Below are 27,534 nucleotides of genomic sequence, written 5' to 3' on the forward strand. Positions count from 1 at the left end.
ATGAAGAATCCACCCTTGGAGATATAGTAAAGACACCTGAATGTTGTCCTGGAACACGATCTCTGGATGACTGTTCTTGAGCAGGGGAGTTGGACAAGATGACCTCCAGAGGCCCCTTCCAGCCTCAGTTGTTAGGTGATTCCACTGAACAAGACTGAATACTTCATATCACCACCACATTAACATCTCCTCTTTAAATGTCAAAACCAGCAAAAAACTAGGGTGGCCAGGGCCCATTTCACCCTTTGTCCTACTTAGCCAAGGATGTGTGGGGACAGAACCTGGAGCCACGTGGGCATGGCCAACACATTGTGTTACTTGATACCATCTTACATCATGGCTAGGAAGCAGGGGAACAGACTCTTTTGTTTTCTAAAGGAAAAGTGCTCCTTTTTCTGGGGAAGCAGTGGGGTAACACTGGTCCTGACCAGAGGATTTGTCCGCCAGGAGAATACTTTGTGGTGCTGATGGTCCCTTGGCCATCTTGTTCTTCATCTCGAGTGCTACCCAGTCCCAGGTTGAGAGGTGAGCATTTTTTTTTGCACATTATTCACCTTTGTTTTATATACTTTTGTTATTAATATTGTCACTATTACTGTTAACATTCTTAATCTCATTGTTTCCAGTACACTGCTTTTGTCTCAGCTTGAGATCTCTGTCTTTTGTCTTTCTCCCCTGAGGAGGTGGGGAAAGGGCAGTGGCTATACGGGGCTCAGTTTCTAGCTGGAGTTAAACCAAAATAGTTGTCTTTCTTATTCTGCGGCAAGGGTGGGACTTGGTATTATGTTAAACAAGCACCAGTGCAAGTCAAAGAGAGAAGAGAAGGATCACAGCCACAGATTGTGATTTGTCACAGACAAGACTGCAGTCTCCAGTCCCAAACTGACCTCTGAAATTCTCTTACCTGAAAGCTCTCTTCTAAACCCAAATAATTTTTAAGTATAAGGTTTGATTTAAGTAGGGTAACTTAAATTTCTACAGAATAGTAACCTGTTGGAAGCATCAGATAAACCTGCTTCAGCAAAAACATGAGAGCGACATAGCTGCACACATAGAATTAAAAAGAAAGCATCACTTTCAATGGAGTCTTAATCTCTGACAGTTCAACCATTAGAAGGGTCTTTATATCTGATACAGAGAATTTTTCTTATATTTCTACTTCCTTCATTCATTACATACTTACCGATTTCTAGGCAGAGTGCGTGTCTTGTTGTCTATTCCTCCAGTGCCCACATATTTATTTTGTCCACCTTGAAACCCATAATTCTTGCTCTCACCTATGAACAGCGACTCTGATACCTCCTGGCTGGCACCTTCATCATTTGGGAAGCTTCCATCACTATCAAAGCACATCAAAGACATGTCTATAGCCAAATACTCTCCAGCAGATGATTGTACCAAGGCATAGCACTACTTTTACTTCTCTAACAGCCCTCCTCAAGTAAAACACTACAGACTTCATGGACAATACAGAAAACAATGGATTTAATAATTAACATTAATAGAGGCTAACTTACTGAAATGTTCACCAGAGGCAAACATTAAAATTTCTAACTCCCTTTGTAGTGGAGCACCTTTTTATTTACAGCCCACTTTTCTAATCCTAGAACCAGTTTGTCATAATCTGAATAGCAGTAATTTCAGCTCATTGCCTAAGTTAGTTGGTATTTTTCATTAGAAAGAGACTCTACCCCTGCTAAATGCTCATCCCTTTCTTTCACTTCCAGCTATTCAGGAAGAAATTAAAATACTGCCTAAGGAATCACACACTACCAAAATTACCTGAATAAATATAACCTTTCTGATAAAGAGGCAACAAACTGTGGTGTAAACCAAGCACAGGCTGAACTAAAGTGGAAACTTTAGCAGCTGTGCCAATTTACAGCCTCTATAACGTCATCTGCATTACTGGAAATACAACCAGGCCCCAAACCAAAACTGCAGCTTTATAAAAGCATACCTATTAATTTTAATAGATGCATGTAGATTTTCTAAGCTTCTATGCAAGGAAACGCAGAAATTATTAAAAAAAGTACTCACCTAGCAAATGTCAAACCTATTCCATTGTCTGCAAACCTACAAGAAAGTTCAAAACATCAGTTGTTTTTTCTGAATTATCCTACAATTGTAGGACAATGTAAGAGCACATCCTGCTATGCACTGAAAAAAGCTTGAATTTTTCTATTAATAGAACATATAACCACCACACAGTTAACTTCTCTAGGAGCACCGTTATTAAAAAGTTCTTAAAAAGTGTTAAAAAGTAAAATAGTTTTCTACACATTTTAAACAGCACTTGAGAGCTTCAGGGAGACAACAGAAATCCCATGCTGAATTTACCGTCTCTACCAACTCTTAGGTTTCTTTTTACTACAGCTGTTTTTTTGCTGTTTAAGGCAGCTTTTCATCTAATCACATATAAACTTGCATATTTGAAGTTGTGGGATGGTATGAAAGCTGGTCATAGTGAGAAGTTCCTACAGCTTACCATCAATCCTCTCCCATAACCCTGTTGTAATGCACTGTGCTAAACAAAGCTTCAGAAAAAACAGCATGCAGCTGTTTGCTTCCAAATACCTACCCAGAGTTCTGAATGAGGATATCTCCTCCCCTGACCCAGGCTCCATGATCATTGTTTTTGAAAGAGATTAGTCTGTCAATCAGGGCAGCAACTCGGGGCTTTTCAGGGTCTGCATCTTGATGAGGTCGAAACCTGGGAGAGATAAACACTCAGTACAAGAAAACTTTCTTTTATATGTGCCATACAAGTTGCACTGAGTAAACCTGAAAGACAAATAATTATCTGACGGGCAAATTTCACTCTTAATGTTTGGAATGAAATAAGCTAAAAGCAGGTACATCTCTGGTTCTCACTAGTACCAGAAAAGCATCTGTGGGGTATCAAGAAGCAGGAATGTGAAACATCTCTTTTGCAGTAACTCTCACAGGCTCTTGCTCAGTATCACTAAGTTTCTTTAGCTGCCTTTAGCCTCCCTTTGTCCCCTTTTTCTTTCTGCCCTCCCCACTTGTAGTGAAGCATTAATGTCAAAGTTTGATGAGGGGAATTATAAGCTCCTAGGAAGGACATACAGGGCTGACATAAGCTATGTAAGAACAGTCTGGACATTTGTCTAACTGGTCCTTCAAATGCTTCAAGCTTTTCTGACATATAGCAGTACTGCTTCTTTGGGCATGCCTGAGATCTTTTTATTGCATTGCTACCAAGATGGTCTTGTACAGTAAATTATGACTGGAATCTGGTTTAAATAGTAGGAAGAAACAGTCTGATTAAGAACTGGTGACATTTTTGCTTGATTACCCCCAGGACCCCACATAAAAAGTAATATATTTAAAAAGACTACAAACAGGCATTTTGAGCAGGTAAAGACACCTATCCTGTTATCCCAATCACCTGATACTCTTTTGCTCAGATTTGGATCTGTCCCCATCCAAGGAAGGGAGGGGATGATAAATAAACGTCAGGTTTTGATAGTCCCCGTATTCTCAATTAACATTTAAATCCTTCCAGTCTGGTTCCATGTACAATGATTAGGGACCTCACATAGTTTTGCAGTGCCTTATTCCTTTTCTTTTTGCTGTGAAACACAAGCCCATTTCATGCACTGAGTTTCTTGCATCCTCAACACACTAAAGGCTCTTAGAGGGCATCCTGCGCCTCTCAGGTTCCTCTCAATTACCTGTTATGACTGAGGTAAACCACAAGGGTTATATGGATTTTCTGTGAAAACATGGAACTAGCAGGTTCATTTTCAAATGCTGAAGTATTGACTATCATCAAAATTTGGAACTTTCCTCTTTGCATTTGCAGCAGTCATTTAACTATCCTTGTCTTAAACACAGTTCAATTGACAATAAAGAATCTATGAACCATATTTTCAGTGCTAATACTTAGTTAACACAATAACATGTTGACAGATACAGTTATCCAATATTCATTTAACCGGTATCCCAGGCTACTTTATTTGAAGTTCAGGATAAGACTAATCAGGCACAGTATAACCTGTAATTTTCCTAGACTCTCCACTACCTTCTCTCACTTGTAAACTGAAGAAAATGTGGTGGATTGTACCACCTCTGCAAAGAGCCTTCAGTAGAACTGTACTATCAAGCTATGACTTCCAAGACTAGAAGGAACAGCAGAAACATTCAGCAGTAGGAAAGGTGAGTGGATGCACTACTGAAGCCTGTTTCTAACATTAGTTAAAACTCAGTTATAAATCAGAAGAAAAGACTTTGAAGGAGTATTTTCCTATTAGCAGCAATTCCAGAAAACATTTTAACAGTAGACAGTAGAGCATGTTTAAAACAATGTCCTCTAAGAGGACAGAAACTATCCTGAGGAAAAACTCACAAGAAACCCATATCCTTTCAGAGACACCATCTCTGTTGTTCCCAAAACAGATTAATAAATGAAGGAAAAGGACACATACTAACTTACTGCTCAGTTATAATTTATAAATTATTTTATTATTTGAAAAGGGTTTTCTCCTATGTGAATGTAAGAGCAGTCTCAAAACTTTGCCATTTTTCACCCACTTGAAAGAAAATATCCTTTACCTTGCATTGTTGTCCAAACAAAGATATTCTCTGGGATCATCTGCACTAGCATTAGTTGTCTTAACACCCTTATCAATGAACAAACCAGCCTGAAATAAGCAAGGAAAGAAAATTCATAATATCCAAAATTAAAGATAGAGTAAAAATGAAATTTAAAAAATTTAGGCATTGCATTCAATACACATATTAGAAACTCTTAGATCTTTCAGTTTGGCTTCAATTGGTATATTGTCTAAGGGAAAGTCAGTGAATTAAATATAATAAACCAGTCTGTGCTAAAATTATATGAATTATCTGTAACTAAAAAAAAATACAATGGAAAATGATCAAAGTTCACTCCAGATTTCTTTCACAACATCTATTTGAGGTTTTGCATTTATTACCAGATGCTGTTCTGGAAAATCTAGAAGCCAATCTTGTGGTGAGTTCAAATTATTCTCATAAATGGAAAAGAAAAGAAACCCCAAAACCCATTGTGAAAAATCCTTTGTGTTTCACTTTAAAACTAAACTGCCTTTACCATAAAATATTATTTTGATCTATGCAGTAATAAGCTTGAAACTAAATAATCCAGTATGAAATAAATTACTTGAGAAAATAAAAGCACGAGGAAGCATTTGTGCTCTTTTACTTGAATTACATACAAATACCTGTGACTACTTTCACCTCTGATCCAAATTAAGATTACAATTGAGGCTGCTACACAAGCAGATTCTCAGACCTGCTAGTGGAGTTCTCCTTCAACATGGAACTTTAGCACACAAATTGCTACCCTTGTTCAAAGATGATAATAGCTGTACAGGTGAAAATCTTTTCTTCACAATGCATTTTTGTATTCAGTATGTTCTAATTCCAATCTGAATAAAATGCCCTACAGTCCCAAACACATTATTAACACAATTTTCATCAAACACTGCATCATTTCTTGGTATCCCAGACAACTGTAAGGCAAAATCAGTTTCACTTGGCAAAAAAAAAAAAAAATCCAATAATGATTTATGAGGTTTCAATGGTTAAACTATGAGAATCTTCTGCAGCAAACAAACACAAATAAGTACTTACTTAGAGATAGGTGGCTTTGTAAATGTCATTCTATTTATACATACACACAGCAACTAGATTCCAAATGAAATACTTTAAGGATTCCTCAGCTGAAGTGAAACTTCAGCTAAGAGTGGAAAAGGTTTAAAAGTCAAAGTAACAGAACACTCCTCAATGACCGTAGACTGAGAACTTAATAAGAAAACTATCTCAACTATGTAAGCTGCTGAAGGCAATATTAAAGCTTAATCCCTAGCCAGAGACTGTGTCACCATGTGCAAAGACCTGACACTCAGAAAAGAAATTGTAGCTACTGCAACAAATAATTGAATGACTGCTATAATAAACTTTGGTTCTTCAAGGGTCAGCTTTCTTTAGGGTAGGAAACAAAGCTGTAAAGAGTAGCATGTGAAATGCTACTTCTGAAAAAAGAATTTTCTAGAAGTATTAATTGATTTTAGTTGTTTGTGTCTTTCAAGGCCCTGAAGCACTGAATATTCAAAATGCAACCAGAAAATACACCCATGCTGATTATACATTGTTCTACAGTAGAGCTCAAACACAGCATAAAATCTAATCTCCTACCCAGCTTATAATGCAAACAGACAAGCTACAATATAGAATACTGAGAAAATAAAACTTCACTGTTTTTTTAATAACATACTACATTACCTTAAAATTAGAATGAACCCTGTTGTTATAGAAGATTCCTAGGGGTGTAAGCTCTGATTTGGTTTCGATGGCTAGACTGTGAGAATCTCCTGTAGCAACCCTGTGGAACAAATACCATATTCCAGCATCCTGCAAGTAATGAGAGAATAATGTAAGTGATTCTGATACTATTATTGGTGCTGATACATATTTTCAAATAAAGACTCCAAACAAAAATTTAACCAGTGAAAATGTGTGATTTTGCAAATAAGGCTACATTCTAGTGGATAATATCAACTAAAAAGTCTTTTGCTTCTCAGTGAAGCCATTCAACATCACATATTTAAGATGTTCCAATATTTCAAAGTAAAAAAGAGTCCAAATAATTGTAACTTCTGCATCAGTTATGTCATCCCACACACTAGATTTTCCTTTACTAGTAGATAATACTATTCACAGTAAGATACACAAAATCATTCCTCCTATCCTTACTCTTCCAGTCTGTTAAGGTTGGTTCATCTCTGCTTCCATCAAAATTTAAAAGGCACAGCCAAAAAAGCCCTCAAGAGCTTTCAGCAGACAAAAAAAAAAAAAAAAAGCACATCAAGAAGTCTGGCCAGTTCGGGGCACTGTGCCAATGACATGCAGTAATAATTTTAGTATCTGTTCATTTTCTATACTCTTTAATATATCTGCTCTTAAAGAAGCTGGATTTATCTGCTAAATTAATCCTACAAAATTCCCCTTTCAACTACATCTGTGTTTGCAAGAGGTGGCATCATGACAACATCTGCACTGGAGACACCTACAGAGTTCAAAACTTTTTCGTGACCATAGGCTGTGTGCCCTTAAAAAAAAAATCACCCCACACATTAAAGGCACATTAAAGAATTAAATGGTAGCTAAAAAATATTGGGTGCCCCATCTCAGGAAAAACAGTGATCAACCTTTTCAAGAATCATGGATAAAGCCAGCTCACCCTGGCTTAAAAGATTTTATGTGTTTCACTCCAAGAATATACTAATTTTCCAATGAGTGCTGGAAATTCTACTTTACAGTAATGGTCCCATCCCAGAGTGTAATGATGATGCACTGACATTTCTGGTGATTAACCATTACAAAGCAAATATGGAAGTTCCATTAATAAACATACCAAAATCTTACCTCACATATAATTAAGTACAGCTCTGTGCTTGGCAGACTCAAATTTTACCCAAAACACCCCCTGATGCTTGGAAAATAGACTCAGATAAACTTAAAAGCTTGTTAAGCATCTGCAAACATTCAGAAATATGAAAAATGTTGGGGTTTTTCCCTTCTCTCATCTCTCATACACACCAGAACAAAAGCAACATCTACAGCCTATAGAGCCTTACAATACGCTTCGCTGCATAACTAAAGACCTTGGGGAGGAATGAAATTATTTGGCTGTGAATTGCTCTAGTTTATACCAGCAAAAGCTCCATAGTGCAGCCTGTGTGAACACATTTGAATTGTTCTATTTCCGAAACAATAAGCTGTGGTCCCTTTATACTAATGTGTTTACATCCATGCAAGGGATGTATATCAGAGTGGCTAAACTTTGTAAGACAAAAATGCTTGCTCCAGTCAGGCACATCCTGCTAACAAAAGCAAGTAACACCTACTGGGATAAGCTACACAGGCATAAAAAGACCTTGCAGGACTTAAGCACCAGATAAAGCAGCAAAAAAAGCTGTTTAACTTAGCCTGCAAAGCCTAAACTAGGTATATTACATAAAGTAGGCAAAATTGAAAGACCTGTCTTGGACAAAAAATAACTGGTTTAATTTTGGAAGTGAATCCAGATCCCACAGTCAAAAACCAAACAGAAACAAATGCACTACAATAAAAGCAACAAGAATTAGACAAAAACAGAATTAATTTTTCTGATTTTTTTTAATATTCCAAATATTTTAATTCAGCTAAGTTTTGTGAATCCTATTCTGTTTGTTAATAACAGTCACCTGTTAATAAATAAATTATTTACCTATAAATGTTATTGTTTATGGATAAATGTTATCCATAATAAATATACAGGCTCATATTCTTCCAACACCAGAGTCTTTGCAACAACAGTCAATAACCTTTCCTATTTTACATTCCCATTGATCTCTTCAGAAAAATCCACTTAAAAACCTTACATGTCTCAGCCTCTCATCCAATATAGAACAAACTCCAATCCCCTCCTGCACAGTATATACAGACCTCTTTATCATAGGCAGCTATGACAAGATATTTGCACTAATACAAGGTTCAGAACAAGCAATGCCGTATCAGCAGTCACTAGGTGGAATCAATTGACTAACCACTGACAGAAAAGAAGCATTTTAGCTGTTTCTTACACAGTGAACACCTTTTTGTAGTAATTCTTCATTCCAATGACTACAGCTCTTGCAGAGCTGTCACTAAACTCATGACAAGCTACAGAAAATACAGAAGACTTAATATGAAATGCATCAGTTCTGTGAAAATAAAAGGATTTCTAAACAGACAACTACATTTCTACATGATTTCTACATTTTTACATGATTGACACTACTGCCAGGTCTATTAAAGACAAAGAAGAGGAGATCTCCTCTGGTGCAGCCACAACAGAGATTTTAGGTGTCACTTAAATGCAGACCAAGACATACCCTGCACTTTCAATGTCAATATGCAGCCAAACATAAAAAGATGCATATACAAAACAAGAAAATATATGTATATCTGGCAGTGTAAATGTTGCAGATTTTGCAGATGCCAGTGTCGTAAGTAGTTTGTCATTAATTACACCCATATGCCTTACCTGTGAGCCTGCTGCTGCATTATTTATAAGATGATTGTTGGGATGAGAAATCCAGAATGTTGAAACAGCCCTGAAATATTCAGAAACTAGTTACTAAAGAAAACCTCTATCTCCAACAGAAATATCTTCCCTTTTTAACATGCACATCAGAAAAAGGTAAACTGATGAAGTAGCTACTTCACATTCAAAATACAAATCACAAAACCTTCCACATCTAGAAGTCAAAAATGCCTTTTATTTAATTTGGTGCATAGTATTGTATTTAATGCTATGCAGTTATCCTATGCAATGATAAACTGATTTAAGAAGCTTTCACAAGAAACAAGTAGTATTCAGAAAATATAGTGGTGACAACTTCAGAATATGGATAAATTTACACAGCAGTGATGTTCAACAGACTTTTAAGATCCCAAGTATCCCAAGAAACAACAATAATCCTAGAAAACATTTTTTTTTATTTAATAGAAGACTAAATGTTATTTTTATTGCTATTTTTAAACACCAGTACTATATGAACTACATTAATTAAATTATAGATAAAAATGTTTCCATCTGCATTTTGTCAAAAGATCATCAGCAGTTTAACTGCTGCAGCCAGCTGGGTTTTACTTTTTCATCATGACATACTCACATGCAATCTGTGGCTGGCACTGGGACATAACTTCCATATACCTTATCCCTAATCCCAATACACATGCTACTGTTTCTGTCTGTTGGTAGCAGAGTGCCTGGTTTTGTGACTAGCCCAAGGTTGTGGAACAAAGTATTCCTCTGCTCAATGCCATCTTCTATGAAGAAACAGTGACCTAGGGTATCATAGCCAATGGTGTCCTTTATCTGTAGAAATACAAGTTCATTATGCATTTTCTCATGCATTTATTCATAACAGCATTTACTGAGATTTATTTGACAAATACCATCTAGTTTTACTATCTTGGCACAGCTACAAATAAAGTGTCAGTATCAGCAGCTCAGATGATTCAAGCACATAGTTTTATTCATCCCTTACAAACACACTGCTATGTCTTGAGAGCTTAGCTGTCTCACAGCTGTCTCACTGCTAGCTGCTGTATGAATCTGAAAAAACAGAATGGTTTAACTGTTAAATTACTGTTTCCAGTAATTTATTTATCCACTGAAATAAGAAAACCATTGCTGAGCATTGGATTTGCAGAAGGGATGAGATTATTTTGGTGTCTACATGCTCTTTATAATATTTATCCCAAGACAATATGTTTTATTCCCCATACACCTACCAGCAAACCATTAGTTGCATGAACAGTCACACATCTGGAAAAACAGTGATGAATAGCAAGACCTTCCAGATAAGTTTTAAAAGTATATCCTCCTTTTTCATCCACATCCCCACAAAGGTGAAAGTGAACAGGGTAACTTCCAATCTGCTGCTGGCCCATTTGCTTCAATTCCACATAGGAAAGGTGAACAGATGTAAAATTCTTCAGAATCTAAAAAAAATGAAGTTCAGAGGGAAAAACCAATTATTTGCTTTTTAACCAATGGAAATTCAAGTTAATACATCATCTATCTCAAATGTACAGAAGCTAGATGTACACAGTTGCCACAGACCAACACAATAAAAGTTAGAACTAAGGTTACTGTCTTGTAGAAGCCCTACAAAACCGTATCCTTAATATATGACTTCAAAATTTAAATTTCCATGCGGCTACAACAGAGGAATTTTCACCAGACATATTGCCACACTTTACTGTTTGGTCTTTACCAGGTTGCACATTAAATATTCTTACAAGTACTGTCCAATCAAACAGAAGTCACCCATATCTGGTTGTGTCTGTAAAGAAGCTGCACCAGCACAGTCCATCTGGGACAAGCTTAGCTGAATAAAAACTACAGAATAATGGAGATTCAATGGAACCTGTTGAGATACCTAGCCCAGTTGAGAGCACAGTGCTGGGTCAGCTCCATAAGACATCTGCTCAGAGAATACCTCCAGTCACAAAGATGCTTATGACATCAATTTGTTCTTTCCCAGTATGTGAGCTTTATTTGCCTTCTTTAAGCCTGGTCCCACATTGCCTCTTTTCCTCTTGCTGTGCACCTCCAAGAACTGCTGTAGCCACTCTGAACCCTCACCAGTACCTGAAGACAGCAATAATATCTCTCCTCTCAGCTCCCCATCGCTCATCATCACACACTGCCACCCACCTTTCCAGGACACAGACCAGTGCATCTACATTTTCATTGCAATGAGAACCCAAAACTGGACACTGCACTCCAAAGAAATGTCTTTACTGAGGAATATATGAAATAACCCTCACAATCATACAACTTCCCAGAAACATTACTGTGTATGAAGTAAAGTCATAATGGGGTGGTACCAGTTATGCAGGAAAGTATTTTCTTCCACCTCACCTGCTAGAAAAGCATAATTCAAATGCAACAGCTAAACTGCAAGGAACTAACCTGAGTTAAAAACCAAAATTAAAAAAAAAAAAACAGAAACCAAAACAAACACTACTTTTTTTTTGTAACTTCATTTTATTAACTTATACTGAGTATTTATCAAAAATATAAATTTTTGTACGGCAATCAGTAAATTTTTTTTCTTCTTCTCTAACTGAACTCTTAGGGTTTCCATACCTAACATACAGAGGGATAGTCAAAACCTGACCTTTTGGGCTCCTCTAATCTCTAGCTCTTACTACTGAAAAGCACCAAAACTGCAAAAAAACCTCTCCTCACTGTTACTAAGCCCCGTTTAGGCTACTGAACTAGTGACCAGTACAAAATTCAGGATGTTCAAAAGCTATTACATTTCTTAACATCTAGGATCCCTCTGCTTGAGCATGTAAGATTAGCATAAGCCAAAAATACTTTCAGTGCTGAAGTCTAGGTTTGGCAGCAGACACTCACTACTCATTCTCCTGGGAACAATTTAACTTTAATGAGTCAAAATGTTTGTTTTCTTTTCTACCTTCCAGAAAACTGAAGGTCTGCTTACTTACACTTCTGTGGCAATCAAGGTCACTCTTAGCAAGATTCACAACTTGTCATTATCTTCTTTCATTACATTATCTAGAACCCTTAACGTCTTTAGTCTACCTACCTTCTTCCACAAAACAAAAGCTGCCACATAGTAGAAAAGGGCTTATTTTCTTTCCCACTATTATGGCCACCACTAGGAAAGTAAAATTTGTATCCAAATACATTAGAAAGAGATTTGAAATGTGATGACCACATAATGAGCACAAATATATTTGCAATTAAAATTTGAGGCCTCAAACTTCTCTTGCATCACTGAAGCACTACTCCTCAAATCTTTCATCTAAAAATGTAAGTGAACACAAGTTTAAATACTAGTTTCTAGAACATTCTCTCAGCTTTGTTTATGTTTATAATACAAGAAATTTGAAACAGTTTTTTTTATAGAACCGTAGTACTTTCAGAATTTTAAGAAACTAAATATAAAACCCCATAGTACAAGTAGGTTTCTTCCCCCTCCATGCCTCTCTCGTGCTCAGGTTCAGATGGCAAATCTGAATTAGGATTCAATGCTCACCACCTGGGAAGGTACAAAGGCAGTCAGAGGAAGGAAGAGAAATACTTGGGAAATCAAGTTTCATTCTGCAATGTTATAGGATGCACATCCATGGATGCCACTTGTTCCATTCCTGCTATACAATGTTACAGTACCTGCTGGACATTTCTAGAACGGTTTGAACATTATATCCCTTCCTTCAATACTGCAGACTAAATCTTGAGGAATTAGGTCTAATCTGGATTAAATCTAATCAAGAACAAAGTAATTTTCACACAAAGCAACTGAATGAACTGATGTTCTTTAAGTTTTCAAATCCCTTGAAGTTAAACATTAATATTTTTGTCCTTAATATGCTTTTATATGACATAAAGTTAATTTAAAATGTTTTTCAAACCTTGATATGTCCACCAAATGTATCGTAACTGAAGAACTGACACTCCTTTTCAAGATAGCAGGTATTTTCTGTCTCCCCCTTTATTAGGATGTTTCTTGTAAGAACTCCAACTTCTGCTCTCATGTCTACTCCATCAATTACTTCTCCTACATGAGGAAACTGAGGGTTTTCTGTCCAACAAGTTTTGAAATAGGAGAAAAAAAAAAAAAAAAAGGAAAAAGGCACCATGGATTAAAACCAGAATCAACTTACATAAATAAGAAATATAACCACAGCAACAAAACCCATGCATTCCTCTTCCTTAACATTCTGCTTTCTCTTAGCTTTTCTTATGGTAGATGTCTTTTTCATTTTAATAAGAAAGCAATCCTCACAAAATATCATCATTTTGTTTGCAAGTGCATCTTATAGTTTCAATCCAATAGTTTGTGAACAGAATGGGAAAAAAATAAAGAAGAGCTTATTAATCCAATTATCAAACTTTTAGTGAAACACAGATGTAGACTTGCTTTAAAAGAAAAAAATATGCTGGCTGCTTAATCTGTTTCAAAGGTAAATTAAGAACTGAAAGTGAAGCCAAAACACTGTTTGAAAATGCTGCATTGATCTCCTCCTAAAAGTAAAAAGGACTTGCTTTCCTTAATAAATTTCCTGTTTATGCATCTTCAGAATAGCCACTTAAGAAAGAGGAAATTAGGGAAAAGGAGATAGTCTGGTTTCACACCCTTCTACAAAAAACTAATCAAATTCTCATTGGAAGTAAGAAAATTATCTGGTTTTGTAAACCTTAAAAAATGCATTTATTGAAATCTTGAATACAGATTATCACTATCCTTCCAAGCCTGAAAAAAGGATATAAGCAAAAACTACCACAACGTGAAGCAGAACTAAGAGTGACACTAACATTGTATCTACTCCTGAAGATTTAAAAAGACAAGCAACATCTCTAAATGGGACTGCACTCCTCCCCCTAAAGGCTTGCCTACTGTTTTTCCCTATATTTGACTAGAAACCCAAGAAATCAAGTGTGGAAAGAGCAACCATGGCTACTACAACACAATACTTTTTAGTTTTCCTACTACAAACAGGTGAACCAGCAAAAAACCTAGTAAAACAATGCAAGAAATAATTTCAAAAGATTATACGTTCATCACTATGTCAAGTTTACCACTAAAGAGAAAATTCATTCATTGCGGAACAAATATGTAGGGTAGCATGGGGATTTTTTAAAACTGTATCTATTACTGTGACAAAGAAAACTACATTGAGGGTGGCCAAGAGCCCCAGCTGGGAAAGTTGACTGTAAATTCACCTCCTTTAAAATCTTTTTAGTTAGCATTAACTTGGGGAAAAACAAAAAAAAAAGGCCATGATTTTGTGTTTTACACCATATCATATATCTTGTAAAATGGGATTTTTTTAATCTTTAAAAGCAGTTGCTTTTTCACAGCACACAATTTCTAAGATGAAATACAGTCAATACACACACTACTCAGTGGTCACAAGAAACTTCTTAAACTTCATACTGCAACCTTTCAGTTAAGTTTGCTCTTTAAAACACTGTGCCAAATAAAACACATCACATGACACATAAAGCTCAGGAAATATCATGTTCGGTAGCACTAAGTTAGCTCTGCAGCTTTACTCAAACTGGTATTCTCTGATGGTGTAATAATATAAATGTGGATATGTTTTCTTCATACTTGAGATTTCTCAATGCAGTAAAACATACTAACCCATGCTAACAAATGTGTGAGAAGCAAATTTCAACACCAGAGGAACAGACAGACTGGCAGTCCCTTGAGGCAGAGGTGGACAGGGAAATCTGAGGGTGTTGACAGAGAACTTCCGAGAATGAAGAGCACTTTGAAGAAGAGGAAGTGGCACTGTGCAGAAATTAAGAGGACAAAACCAGACTGAGAAGGGCACCCGTGAGCAGCTGCAAACCAACACTGCAGAACAACACTTGTTAGTTTGTGCTATGGGCTGATACTGCAGCCCACCAGGAGCGAGAGTTGTAGCTCCAGACCAGAAGCTGGAGGACACCAAGGGGGAGGGCAGCACCATGGAGCAGGTGTGGAGCAGCAGAAGGAAAACACAGACGCCAGCATAGCTGGCAAGCCAGTCCCATGGGAGGCTCTTGTGATGTCAAGCAGAATGACTCAGAAAATAAAAAGGAAATGGTCAACAACATGCATGACCATTTACTTGTGCATCACACCCAAAGGAAAAACAGATTGCAACTACTCAGGGATATCCTGTGAGAGCAAAATCTTGGAAGGGCCACTTATTTTATAACCATTTTGTTGGGGAGGTGGTAAAAAGGAGACTGAGCGAAAGGAGAAAAAAGAAAAAAGGTACAGGTTCAAGTATTGCAATTTTCTTTTTTCCTTCCTGTTTTTATTTCTACTTTTGTAATAAGGAAAGAAACAGAAAAAAAATTATGATAACAGTTCAAAAGATGAGAAGGACATTTAAGGCAAGAGAAGCAAGAAATGACCACAATAGCTATTCAAGCATATATAAAGAGAGCTTTATACATGAAAAGACAGAAAGGAGCCAAGGGAGGAAAACAAGCCTAACCCTACTGGAAAAAAAAATAAGGCATTTAATGAGCCTGGGAAGAAATGAGAAAGAAAAGTTAGCACAGTGAGCTGCGAGGCAGACCTGACACAGTCATTTTACAGCAAGGAGAATTACATATCTGTTTATGTGGAAACAAACCCATACAGCGATTTGAGAAAAGGCTGGTTTTTACTGCTTACACCACAAGGGCACGTCCAGCAGCAAATGCATATTTCACACAGATCTTCAGGTGGTGATCATACCTTTGACTTTAACCTGATGCTTGGTACACTCTGTGCAGGGAAGGAGGGTGAATTCCTCAGTCTGATACATCGAATAGTCTGTGCTTGCAACCACAATCCTGTCTCCTGGCTCCCAGCTACTAACATCATCTAGAAGATTCAGTATTACTCCACCCACTGCTTCCACCTGGAAGCCTGATATTGGAACACCTAATTTTAAAAAAAAAGAAAATAAACAAAGATTACAGTCACCTTTATATGAAACAATTCCCAAGAAGATACTATTAAAATATGTATGAGATTTTGCAGGCCCCAAAGCCCCCTAAAGTACAACTCTGACCTCAAACATGCCAGTGTGAGATGCTTTTACAGCTTGTTTACTAACTGGATCTCAAACAAAACAAAGGGAAAACACAGAACTAATGGTGACTGGAATAATCTATGATTTTTTTTTTTCCTTCATAAAACCCTGTATCATATGGCAGTAATTTGTAGGTCCAGCTACCTCTGCTTGTTTCAAATGACAAAATGACATTTTTTTGCCATTTTAAACTGTATAGATGTAATCACGGACATGGAAAACAAAGTAGAGGACTTCCTTTTTTAAGCAGATCTAATAGAAAAGTTTGGTAGACTAAATTGTACACACCAGCTTACGATGAATTTGCATAAGTTCAGCTGCTTTTGCTAACTCTTGAACCTAATTCTACAGCGTCAGTAAGTACAAGATGTATTCTTTAAATGTAAGTCTTTACATTTTCATGGGGCTATCAAGAACAGTAAAGGGGTAGTAACAAATAGCTCAACTGCCTAACAAATAACTACCATAAAAAATTTTAACTTTATAAGTACCATAAAATTTTTTGAGGAAAACACAGTAGCATTTAGTAATTCTAAAAAGAGAAAGAAATTATTACCCATAAAAACTCAAAGATTTCTTAAATTTTAAAAAAATTAATAAAGGATAAAACCAAGCAAGTGGCAGGTTTTCTAGCTTTTTATACCAAAGATTCAACTCTGTATCAGAATGGCTGCCTAAATCTCAGCACTCTAAGAGCAACCAAAAATTGTAGCAAGACTAAAACATTTATTTTGGTTTCTGTAGTTTGTTTTGGTTTTTTTTTTTTTCCTTTGGTTTTTTGTACCATAATCAATATCTCAGAAGCCTGATTTAAATATACATGAACTGCCAAATTATGAAAATAAATTTTAAAAGTGTCAAAACTTATACAATTCCTATCTTCTTTTAAATATACTAGAATTTAAGACTTAATATTATGCTGGTCACATCCTGTATACAGAGTGCGAAAATAGGTAGTACTGAAGAACTGTGTCCTCCTATTTCATCCATAGCAAGAAAAAATAACTTATAGCAGCACTCAAAAATTTAAAATGCAACCAGAAGTTTTAGTGAAAAAAAAGCATATGAATTTTTGCATATGAATTTTGCATATGTATTTTTTCTTTTTCCCTCAAATGTAGAATTTCACAAAACACTTTCCTACCATCATTCCATTCGCTGTAAGCTCTCACAACAAACTTCTGACCATCCAGTGTGAAAAACTCTTTTTGAGCAAGAGCTTTCCCACCAGTGCTGTGGTTTTCATAGTTTCTCACTGATTCATTACAGGAAGAATTTCCACCACCTATGACACCAACTAAAGCCCAGGCTTGCCTGTGAAAATCAAAAGTAAATGTTTAAATATAATGGCCCTTTAAAAATTCTTTATAAAACCAGGAAAGGCAAGGAGTATAGAAGTCATAAAAAACCCTTTTGCTCGCTCTTCCAAAAATTAATTTTAAAATGCAACTTCAAAATGTAGAAGGACATGGGCAGACATAACAGCAGAGAAAAAAAAAAAGTATAAAGTAACTAGGTGTCCTATACACAAACTGGCAAATAAGAGCTCTTACTGGGGAGGGCTTTCATATACACTTTTAGTTAAACATTGAACAAGACACACATTTTTCCAAAAATTGCTAGAGATGTGTGACAAAAGCCACATAGGATCCTATTCCCAAACAGCTTTCACAGGGCCCAGGAGGAGCAGGAGTCAGTACCAATGTTCCTGCCATAGCCCCCTACCATTTGCCAGCAACACCCCAAAGGAGCAGTCAGGACTCCAGGGGACCATGTGTTCCTCAGGCCAGGAGGGATGACACAGCCAGCATCACCACAGACATTGGTGCTCATCCCTGTGCCAGACAGGCAATAGCTTTTGAAAATTTCAGGATGCTCAGACCCAGAAAAGGAAATGCATGCTGTTACACAACCTTCGTACAATACACCACTCGTGTGTAACTGTTTGGAAATTGAAAGCAAACCATGTGCCACAGATAGCTGTCACCAAGTTCAAAAAAACAAGTTTATTTTGCTGTCCTTTACTGCTCTATACAGCCATTACCACATGTGCAAAGGAAGCAGTCAAGATCATCTATAAGAAAGCCAGACAATTTTGCATCACTAAAGTTGAATCATTCACCCAAGTGAAAACAGTGTCAGCTAGCTGGACTGCGTCTGTTGCTAATGATTGATTCAAAGGCAGATATTAAAGCCACCTTCTCCAGTTGCCTTTATTTTAACCCTTCTTGATGTTTTTGTTGATTGGGATCAAAAAGCCAAATAATACTTTAGCATTAACATGTTCACAGAAATAGTACATACTGGGTCAGCTTTTTAGTAGCAGCAGCAAACAAGCTGAACATTTCACATACGAACATTTAAAATTAAGTTATTTTGATGCATGCTTTGCATTCCATGTGTTGCAGGAAGAAGTAGAAGGGGAAAGGGCTGTAGTGGAGTATTCACCTCCACGCTGACATCTTTTTCACTACCATTATAGGTTTAAGAAAATGATGTTGCTTTTCCTGAGCAAGCCATCAGGGACAGCTTCCTGCCTATCTTCCACCACAGAAGAAAACAATTTTACGTGCTTACAGAGCCTTAACTAACTATGGAAAGCAGACAAGGACCAGGTCAACAGAGAGGGGAAAAAAAAGCTGCTTCTTCCCAGTTACAAGCTGAAGTTCCTAATTTCAGACAAACTGATGTGGAGGTCATAGGCAGAGACAAACCCCAGAAACATACATCTCTCAGGCCATGCTGGGCTGGCTGCACCACAGACTGAGCAACGTGAAGCCACACAGGCTTTACAGCTTTCAGTAAGTGGTATTCTACTACAGGACATCCAGGTCTTGGCACTCTTGACCAAACTGCTTCAGAGGCAAGAGCATTCCATTCCACACCCCTGTGCTTACATAGCCAGTGACACAAATGTAATCCTGACAGGAACTGAGGTCAGAACATGCCATCCTGACTGACACGCCAGCCTGCCTCTGCCAAAGCACAGGGAGGAAACTAACTGGAATCCAGATGTCAGGGGATAGCAAGGGATAAGAATAGAATGGAAAAACCAAATGACCAATTTCCTGGAAAACACTGGACAACATGAAGAGGTTATACAACACCATCCCAATAGAAGAACAACAGACTGGGTATACTTTTTACTTGTACTGCCAGCACACAATCACAGAATCATTTAGGCTGGAAAATACCTCTAAGATCATCAAGTCTAGCCTTCGACCAATGGCCACCTTGTCAACTAGACTACGGTACCAAGTACCACATCCAGTCATTTCTTGGAACATCTCCAGAGATGATGACTCCACCATCTCCCTGGACAGTCTGTTCCCATGCTTAATATACCTTTCCCTTACAAAATTCCTCCTGTATTCAACTGTAAACCTCCCCTGATGTAGCTTGAGGTTACATCCTCTTGTTCTGTCACTGGTTGCCGAGGAGAAGACACTGCCCACCCCCCCACCTCCACCCCCAACAAGTAGAGAGCAATAATGTCCCCCTAAACCTCCCTTAGTTCAGGCTAAACATTCTCAGCTTCCTCAGCATCTCCTCATATGACTTACTACACTCTAGACCCTTCCTCAACTCCATTGTCCTTCTCTGGACACATTTCAGACATTGGTCTTTCTTGTAGTAAGGGACTCAAGGTGTGGCTTCACCAGTGCCCAGTTCAGCACTGCCATGCGAACCACATTATTGCTGATACTACCCAGGACCTCCCTAGTCATCTGGGCACGTTGCTTTGTGTTGCCCAGAGCAGTGTGGACAACCCTCTTGACACAAAGCCAAATCCAGAACATGCACACCAAAAAGCCATTTGCAACGGCTAAATGAAGAGCAATGAGGAGCAGTGTAAGTTTCCTGCTTTAATAACTCCTGTTATACCTCTTCTACTGTCGCACCATCCAAATCCTGACCAACCGAAAAGAATGGTCAAAAGATAAAGAAACATCTTGTAACTGCATGTCAATCATAAAAGAAGTTGACAGGTCAGTTCCTTCGAGAACTCAGAGAGGTAATGTACTTTTATTTCAACAGTACAGAAGTATGAATAAGATGTTTGATACCTGGGATTAGTATCCCTTTGGATTGGAATGAACCTTAGAGATCCTTTAGTTGCACTCCTTGCTCTTCCAAAGTCATACAAATTAAAAGCTTCACCTACTGACTGTTATCTATGTCTTAGTTTAATTTCTATAAAGAAGAGTGAAAGCAAGCAATTTTGAGTAAGTAAAAAAATCTGTCACACAGACACCAGTCTCTGCACTGTACTGCTAACTGAATGCTATTACTGCAGCTCTATGTACAACACCAAGAACTCTGAAAACCTTATGAACTGTCAAAGTATAACAAACATCCCACAGCAGAACCTGCACATCATCTTTAATCAGCTCAAAAGGGCAAATAAATTACTTACCTGTAACTTAATCCTCTGACAAACCTACTTCCCAGAAGATTTTGAATAGTCACTCTGGTTTCCTCCAAAAGATTTTTAGCAGCTGAATCTCCTACAGCAATAGCAATAATGCGACCAGGATGCCCATTTTTCAGTAAGTTCTGGAGCTTTAAGCTTTCCTCTGCAAATTCATGAGTATCAAACTTCAGCACTTCCAAAACCTCTGCTGTATCCTGATCGATCACTCTAACATTTAGTCCTCGGGAAAAATTCTTTTTAAATGTATAATGACCATAGGCCAGCCCTGAGAAATATATAGTCTTTGACAGAAGAGTCCATGATACCTTCTGGTGCCCGTGCAACTCCAGCGTTCCTTCAGGGCCCACGCCAATAAATTTTTTGCCAAATTCTGGCACATCAGCACCTTCATTTGACTTCCCATACAGAATAATAGTTGCTTTGGATTTATAGCGGCATTTCTCTGCTCCAACATGAAGCATTCCACCATCCTTTATCAGGATAAATCGAGTTCTCAAGGTAATATTTTTAGAACCTTCCTTATCATCACCAAAAACAAGTAAACCTAAAGGAAAAAAAAAATACTTTCTGTACATCAAAGCAAAATTCAGAGAGACTCAAATAAACATGTTTTGCAGAAAGAACAACAGAAAAATTACAGACTTATTTTTCACACCCATGAATTAAGCTTACATATACTTAAGAAAATTTGATAAAGTAACTGCTACCAATTGTGGTTCATCTTTCTAAGCATTTTCTGGTTTATTCCTATTCTTTTTCTTCCTGTTTGGTAGGACTACTAATATACAACAGTTACCACTGGAGGACGAACAGATTGAGTACCACACAGGCTACTAAACAACCTTGTTTTCCTATATTGCACAGAAAACTACATCAATGCTGCACTGAAAAGATACTAGAGTATCATGATACTCTAGTATCATCAAAATAATTAATCTCTGAATGATATATCTGACCTGGCAGCAGGCTGAAAAGTAAAAAAGCATGATAACTTAAGCTTATCAATAAGTCAATAAGCTGCAAGATAAAAATTTCAACATATTTTTGTGCAATCACAGAAGTAAAAAATATGCAGGACACTGAAGCAAGGTGTTCATCTTGCTATTTCATACCTCCATCCTGTATAACTATAGAGTGTACTGTAGCGTCTGAGTTCAGACGAAACAAATCCCCTTTTTTGATAATAACTCGTTTTTCAGGATCCTTTCCAGGGCTCCAGTTTTTAAGGCGAGGATTCTGATCAGGACAATTCTCTGCAATGCAATGTGAAATCCAACTTTAAGAAACAAACATCAAATAAATCAAGGTGGCATTAGGATGAACAAAAGCAAGAAAGGGTCAGTCACCCACAGAGGACTCCCACATCCTTATGTGCGTTCGATACTGCAGTCATTGCATTTGAATAGCCAAAAGACACTGGAAAAACATCTGCAAGTCTCGGGGGTAGGAAGGCATTCTTTTACTGAATTAAACTACTCTTGACCACACATTATTGACCATAGATACTTTTGAACCACATCTGATTTTTCTCTTATCTGCTACTTCACCTGTAGAAGATGAGAAGAGATAAGCAGAATGCAGTCAGAGAGCCATCACTGAGCACTGGAAGCCTTCAGCCAGCTAACTAGGCTAACATGGTTGTAAAGCATCTAAATATCCCACCTCCTCAAGGTCCCAACCCTGTCAGAAGGGTTGATCCCTTCTTACTTTTAAACAATCAAATCATTCTCTCAGGAAGTTTGCAGGAGGGACAAGACACCCTGAACATATTATACCCTGAGTATAATACCTAACTAGCTAGAGTAGTTTCCCAGGACATGAGACATTTGGCTCTAACTTAAAAATTTGTATCCCTTAGGAAGTCAGCCTAAATATCAGGCTACAAACTACACAAGACGCACTCAGTCCTTGCTGAAAGCCATGGCCTATGCAGGCTACAAACCAAGCTACAAGGCTAGAGAAGGAGAGGCAACAGCAAGAAGTGACAGGCTTGTATGATTTCTGACAAAGTTACAGCAATGTAGTATTTATACCACACACCTCTTTAACAAACTAAGCATCTGAGTAATGTGAAAGCATAGACACACTATAAAAACTGGAAAGTCAATTCCTTGGATTACCTTATCAAAATTAAAAATAAATATTAAAAAAAATAAATATTAAAGATATTTTCCTGTGCAAAAGACAATCAAAAAGTTGCCAAAATAAACATGTTAGCAGGTCAACTGAGTTTAACAGCCAAAATAACTCTTTCACATCCTGTCTTCTCAAGAAATACACCCACACTTCTGAAGTGCTACTTCGGAAGCAAAAAGCTATAGTCCATTCCTGCAATAACTAAAGAAACCAAAACCTATCCACAAGTTTAATACAAGCCAGCCTTAGTTTTGCTAAGAGACATGTTCTTCCTTTTGTATTAACTCTCCACATTTCAAATCCCTCCCAACCCAGAAAAGCCACATAAACCAAGATTTGACTACCAGTGGGGAAAAATTAGCAAACTGCAGAAAGGGCAGAAGGCAGACAAATAGTATTATGAAAATAAAAGCAATATAATATCTTTTGGGAGGATCCTATGAAGACAGCTTTTAGAAAATGTAATTCAACACGAGGGAAAGCCAAAAAGCAAGGAGATGCAATCAGCAAGACTGCTGAGCACTCACCGGATAAAGGCAAGCCTAATGCCTGACTCATGCAGAGTCCCTAATCCCTTTTCCCCAGACACCACACACACAAGCACTGTGAAGAAACACTTATTTCCTGGCTGGTAGCGAAGGGCAGTGTGAGGAAACCATGAGTCAGCAACCTGATGACTTCTGCTTAGTGTGATTCACTGAAGAGAAATCTAGCGAACATATATTTTCCTGCTGAATCAGAAAGAAGACTATAAAACAGTAACTAAAAAAAATTATGATTTTAAAATCGATTGTACATTATAATCCAGCAAGAAAGCTATCAGAATCAGAATCAGGCACTGCTGTAACGCAAGCATGCTCTTGGAGCACAGCAGGTCAACTTTTTGGCAAGCAGATCAGATGTTCAGCAAAAGTATTTAGAAATTCTCCTTTAGCAATTGTGGTGGGCTGCATGAAAATATCATCGAATATTTAGAAGTTCACCATATGTTATCTCCAAAATTATGAAGTAGATTTTACAGATAACAGTTACTGCCCTTAAAGTTAAATAAAAACAGAAAGGCAGACCAGAAACCTTTAGGTAGTGATGACCTTGACAAATTTAGGCACTCATGTTGAAAATTTTTCAAGTCAAGCCTCTGCTTCAAAATATTTCTGTAAAAATGGGTCAGCATTCTTTCAGGTTTAGTGGCTTCTATTAGAGCTGGGGAGATAAGTAAATTTTCTACAAGTAGTGGCGGAAAAGTACACCATCCCTCTCACAGAAAGCATCCTGACCAAAAAAAAATACCCAATGCTAGACCCTTTCATGGAGGAAGCATATGAAATGTGACAGGAGAAAAAGACAGGCAGGGAATAGTTCCCAAGATACAACTAAATAGTTACTTTCTACTTGTTTAGACACCATGTCTAGAACTTTGAAAGCCTCTGGGGAAAACTTATCAGTGTTGTATTATGTTCAGCAGAAGTTTATAAGACTTTGGCAGCTAAATTTTCTGAGGATCCTGTTTACTCTGAGTAAGGTCCAGCTGAGCGCTGGAAGAATGAAGAACTTTTCCCAGCTTATCTCCCCAGCTTGACCTCACATCAGAAGCCTGGGGAAATGGGGAAGGAAATTGTATTTCTATTGCTTTCCCTGATCTCCAGTGTTCAGGACTCCTTAGAAGAGTCAGGAGTAGATGTCAGGAATACAGAAACAAAGAGGAAAAAGAAACCAGTTGATAAGCAGGAACAGAAATGCTGATAAGCAGCATCTTCCCTTTGGGGAAAGCATAGCAGTAGTTTAGAATTTACACGCATTAACTACCAAGCATCACATTCCTTCCACTGCCTTCTAAACAGCCATTAAAAGTTCTGACAATATGGATTTCCAATTAGTCCTGAAGAAAAGCACAACAAACTGGAACTGGTGTTGTGCTTGGGTCAGAGCTATTATGCACATTAACATTTCAACCTGCTGGGAAACTTTTGGGGAGTTTCTGTGACCATACTGCAAGATTAAAACATCAGCCAGGCTTTCTTTAGTGCCTGTCAGGAGTTTCTCTCATGTCAGGGTTTTGCCATATAGAATAAGTATGGCAGGAAGGAACCACAGTGGGTCATTTGGTCCAGCCTCCCTGCTTAAGCAGGGTCATCCTAGAGCACATTGCATGGAATTCTGTCCAGAAAGTTGTGGAATATCTCCAGTGATACTCCACAGCCTCTCTGGGAAATCTGTCCCAGCCTATGGTCACTCACACAGCAAAGAAGTTCTTCCTCATATTAAGGTGGAGCTTCTTATTAACTCTTGTCTTATTGTACAACAGCGCCAAGAAGAGCCTGGCTGCACTCCAAAGTATTTCAGTGTGTTCACTGGCAAGTCACCCTCCAGTCTCCTCTAGAATTTGTCTGTAATGAAAGTACTTACTGCAAATGTACCCATTACAAGCAATATGTATCATAACAGATGAATGATCCTCCATTTACTAGTCCCTAAGGTTTTGTTATTTTCCTTTGCAATTATTAGAAAAGCTCAGCAACTTCACCCAAGGGGGTATCTTAGCAAGCCACCACCAAGAGCACTTCAGTTGGATACATCCATTTATTTTGTACTGTCATCTGAAATCTTCAGTCGATTATGTGATTTGTTCAGCCTGTATTGCACTGACTTTGGAAACAGCATCGTTATGATTACTATGTCAAAAGCCACTAAGAAGTCTGTTATTACAATAGCCAACAGTTTCAATTCTGTTATTACAGTATCCCAACAGTTTCAATTCAAAATCCTATTTAGCTTCTAGACACCTGACTTCTGCCTTAAAAACAGCAAAAAATCCCAAACAAAGTCATCAAAACAACCACACTGCAACTGTACTATCAATATTTAGCAACTACAACTCATAGCATCTAGGAGTTATTGGCTAGAGGGATGTACACTTTGTGATCACAGGACCTGTTGCTGCCTTACAACCACTGACACATTTCAGAGATTCTTCAAATTACAAAGAAGTTGCCCAGTTTTCTAAAATGAGCTGGAAACAAAAAATCAGGGCTAACAGAACAAAAAAAACTCCCTGCCCAATTTGCATATAAACAAACACATACTATTAGCATAGGTTCTCAAAGATTTTTAGATTATTTTACTTCACCATATTTTTACTATCTCCCTTAGTTACAGCTGAAACAGACAGGATTTAGTTTTGTCTACAATTTGTGCACATATGAGACAGCTTCTGCAGATAAAAATAATTATGCTTATAAAACATTCATGCTTTTCTCCCCTCAACACTAATCCTTATTTATTGCTATGCCTTTCTGTTTCAGGTAATTACTTACAATCAAACCATATGTAATAAAAACAACACTGATAACAAAAACAAAGCTGATCTTTGCCCCCAGTCTCTGCCTCCTGCAATCTTAAAATCACAGTGAGTGTCCTATTATCTTTCAGCAATAATCCTGATGCTGAATTATTGAGTTATATTCACAGGCAGCATATATAACTTCTAGGATGATTTTCTTAATGAACTTACCATCTGGAGCATATTTTGAAGCTATTCCCAAAAAAATCCCCAGTGCAACAAAAAGTGAAAGGCTAGAAATGGCAGAGCAAATAAGAGTATTTTTATGTCTGTTGGCTTCTGCCTGTCGGCGGTGCTGCTCCACTGATAAGGATGGGAGTCTTGTCTGTGCTTCCTGTCTTGCCGAGGTAAATTCTGCTGCAGCATGGTTCTGCGAAGGCAGCGGGGGACGGAGAGGGGCAATTCTCCCTGGGACGTACCCCGAAGACCTGTGACTGCTCCCGTTTTGAGGACGGAGGAATGCAGGGGAGCTCCCCCTGGTATCAGTGCCTTGCATGTTATAAAGTCACTGGAACACACACAGAGAGGCAAAAAGTAAGAGACAGGCTTTCAGAATACAGATCAAAATGCATAAAACAAAAAAAAAAAGAACAACAGAACACAAACTTAAGCCACATGTGTCAAGAACAGCCACTGAAGCTGTGACTATTTACAAAATAGGTGTTACTCAGTTCCTACTGGTTACTTGCCATGGTATAAGTGCACGGAAGAACAGCACATGCATCTTCAACACAATTAAACTCATAAGCATGTGGTGTGGGAACCCAGTAAAACACATACCATTTCTTCATAGTTCCAGGGGGTATTTTTCACTGAGTATTTTCACAGTTAACTTGTATTATGAGATTAAGAAATCAGATGAACAATGAGAAAGCTAGCAATCCCTGCTTCCCCACAGTTATGCAAAGAATGTCTAAATGTATTTTTTTCTGTAAACGGAAGCTGAACAAACACCTCACTTTCCCTTATGGAAAAGAAGCTGAAAAAGATATGCCTGCCTTCTACAGTAGAAGCCTGCCTGCCTTCTACAGTAGAAGCCCTAAAAGCTGTTTAAATTAAAATACCAAATACTCTTTTATTTCTAGTCATGCTGATGCAACTTAGTCAACACTTTTAGTAAACTGAGGTGCATAGAGCCAGAAAACTCTTGATTTACTCACAGCAAAATTCAATTGTTAGTAAAGGTACATCACGAATGGTCCTATAAGAAAGTCACCTACACCTTATTCAGCAAACCTTGTGATTTTTTTTCTGAGGAGATGCCTGGGTTTGGACACAAAGCCTGGAAGCAACATGCCTGCTCTAGATCTCTGCACCTATCATCCAGAAGTGAGTGCTGCTTTTATTTCAGTTACTAGTATTGTTTCCATCTTTCTTCTGAAGCACACCAAGAGGAAAGTGCCACCCTATCAGTGCCATCATTGCCTGGCCCATCCTCAGCAGCAGCTCTAACTCACCACACTTG

At 37.8% G+C, this 27,534-nt stretch overlaps 1 protein-coding gene across 10 annotated transcripts in view; it reads right to left on the minus strand.

Annotated features, from left to right (window-relative positions):
* The window catches only part of CEMIP2 (cell migration inducing hyaluronidase 2), a 50,408-nt gene that overhangs the window by 10,945 nt on the left and 11,929 nt on the right, over window positions 1-27,534 (minus strand). For 5 of the 10 annotated variants that reach the window (XR_012053076.1, XM_030258440.4, XM_072922489.1 and 2 more), the window contains exons 2-16: window positions 26,241-26,577; window positions 21,706-21,846; window positions 20,576-21,137; window positions 17,303-17,472; window positions 15,819-16,007; window positions 14,727-14,876; window positions 12,991-13,160; window positions 10,333-10,542; window positions 9,708-9,913; window positions 9,077-9,146; window positions 6,292-6,420; window positions 4,579-4,667; window positions 2,582-2,713; window positions 2,041-2,076; window positions 1,184-1,339 (exon numbers count right to left, since the gene is read on the minus strand). Coding sequence is in view for 9 of the 10 variants with exons in the window: in XM_030258440.4 (XP_030114300.4) it covers window positions 1,184-1,339; window positions 2,041-2,076; window positions 2,582-2,713; window positions 4,579-4,667; window positions 6,292-6,420; window positions 9,077-9,146; window positions 9,708-9,913; window positions 10,333-10,542; window positions 12,991-13,160; window positions 14,727-14,876; window positions 15,819-16,007; window positions 17,303-17,472; window positions 20,576-21,137; window positions 21,706-21,846; window positions 26,241-26,565 (2,735 nt within the window). In the remaining variant the exon portion in view is untranslated. Of the gene's footprint in view, window positions 1-1,183; window positions 1,340-2,040; window positions 2,077-2,581; window positions 2,714-4,578; window positions 4,668-6,291; window positions 6,421-9,076; window positions 9,147-9,707; window positions 9,914-10,332; window positions 10,543-12,990; window positions 13,161-14,726; window positions 14,877-15,818; window positions 16,008-17,302; window positions 17,473-20,575; window positions 21,138-21,705; window positions 21,847-21,943; window positions 22,141-26,240; window positions 26,578-27,534 lie in introns of those variants that run through there. The other 5 variants (XM_030258444.4, XM_072922491.1, XM_072922490.1 and 2 more) reach the window with 3 other exon arrangements.

This window comes from Taeniopygia guttata, chromosome Z (assembly GCF_048771995.1).
Source record: "Taeniopygia guttata chromosome Z, bTaeGut7.mat, whole genome shotgun sequence".
NCBI lineage: Eukaryota > Metazoa > Chordata > Aves > Passeriformes > Estrildidae > Taeniopygia > Taeniopygia guttata.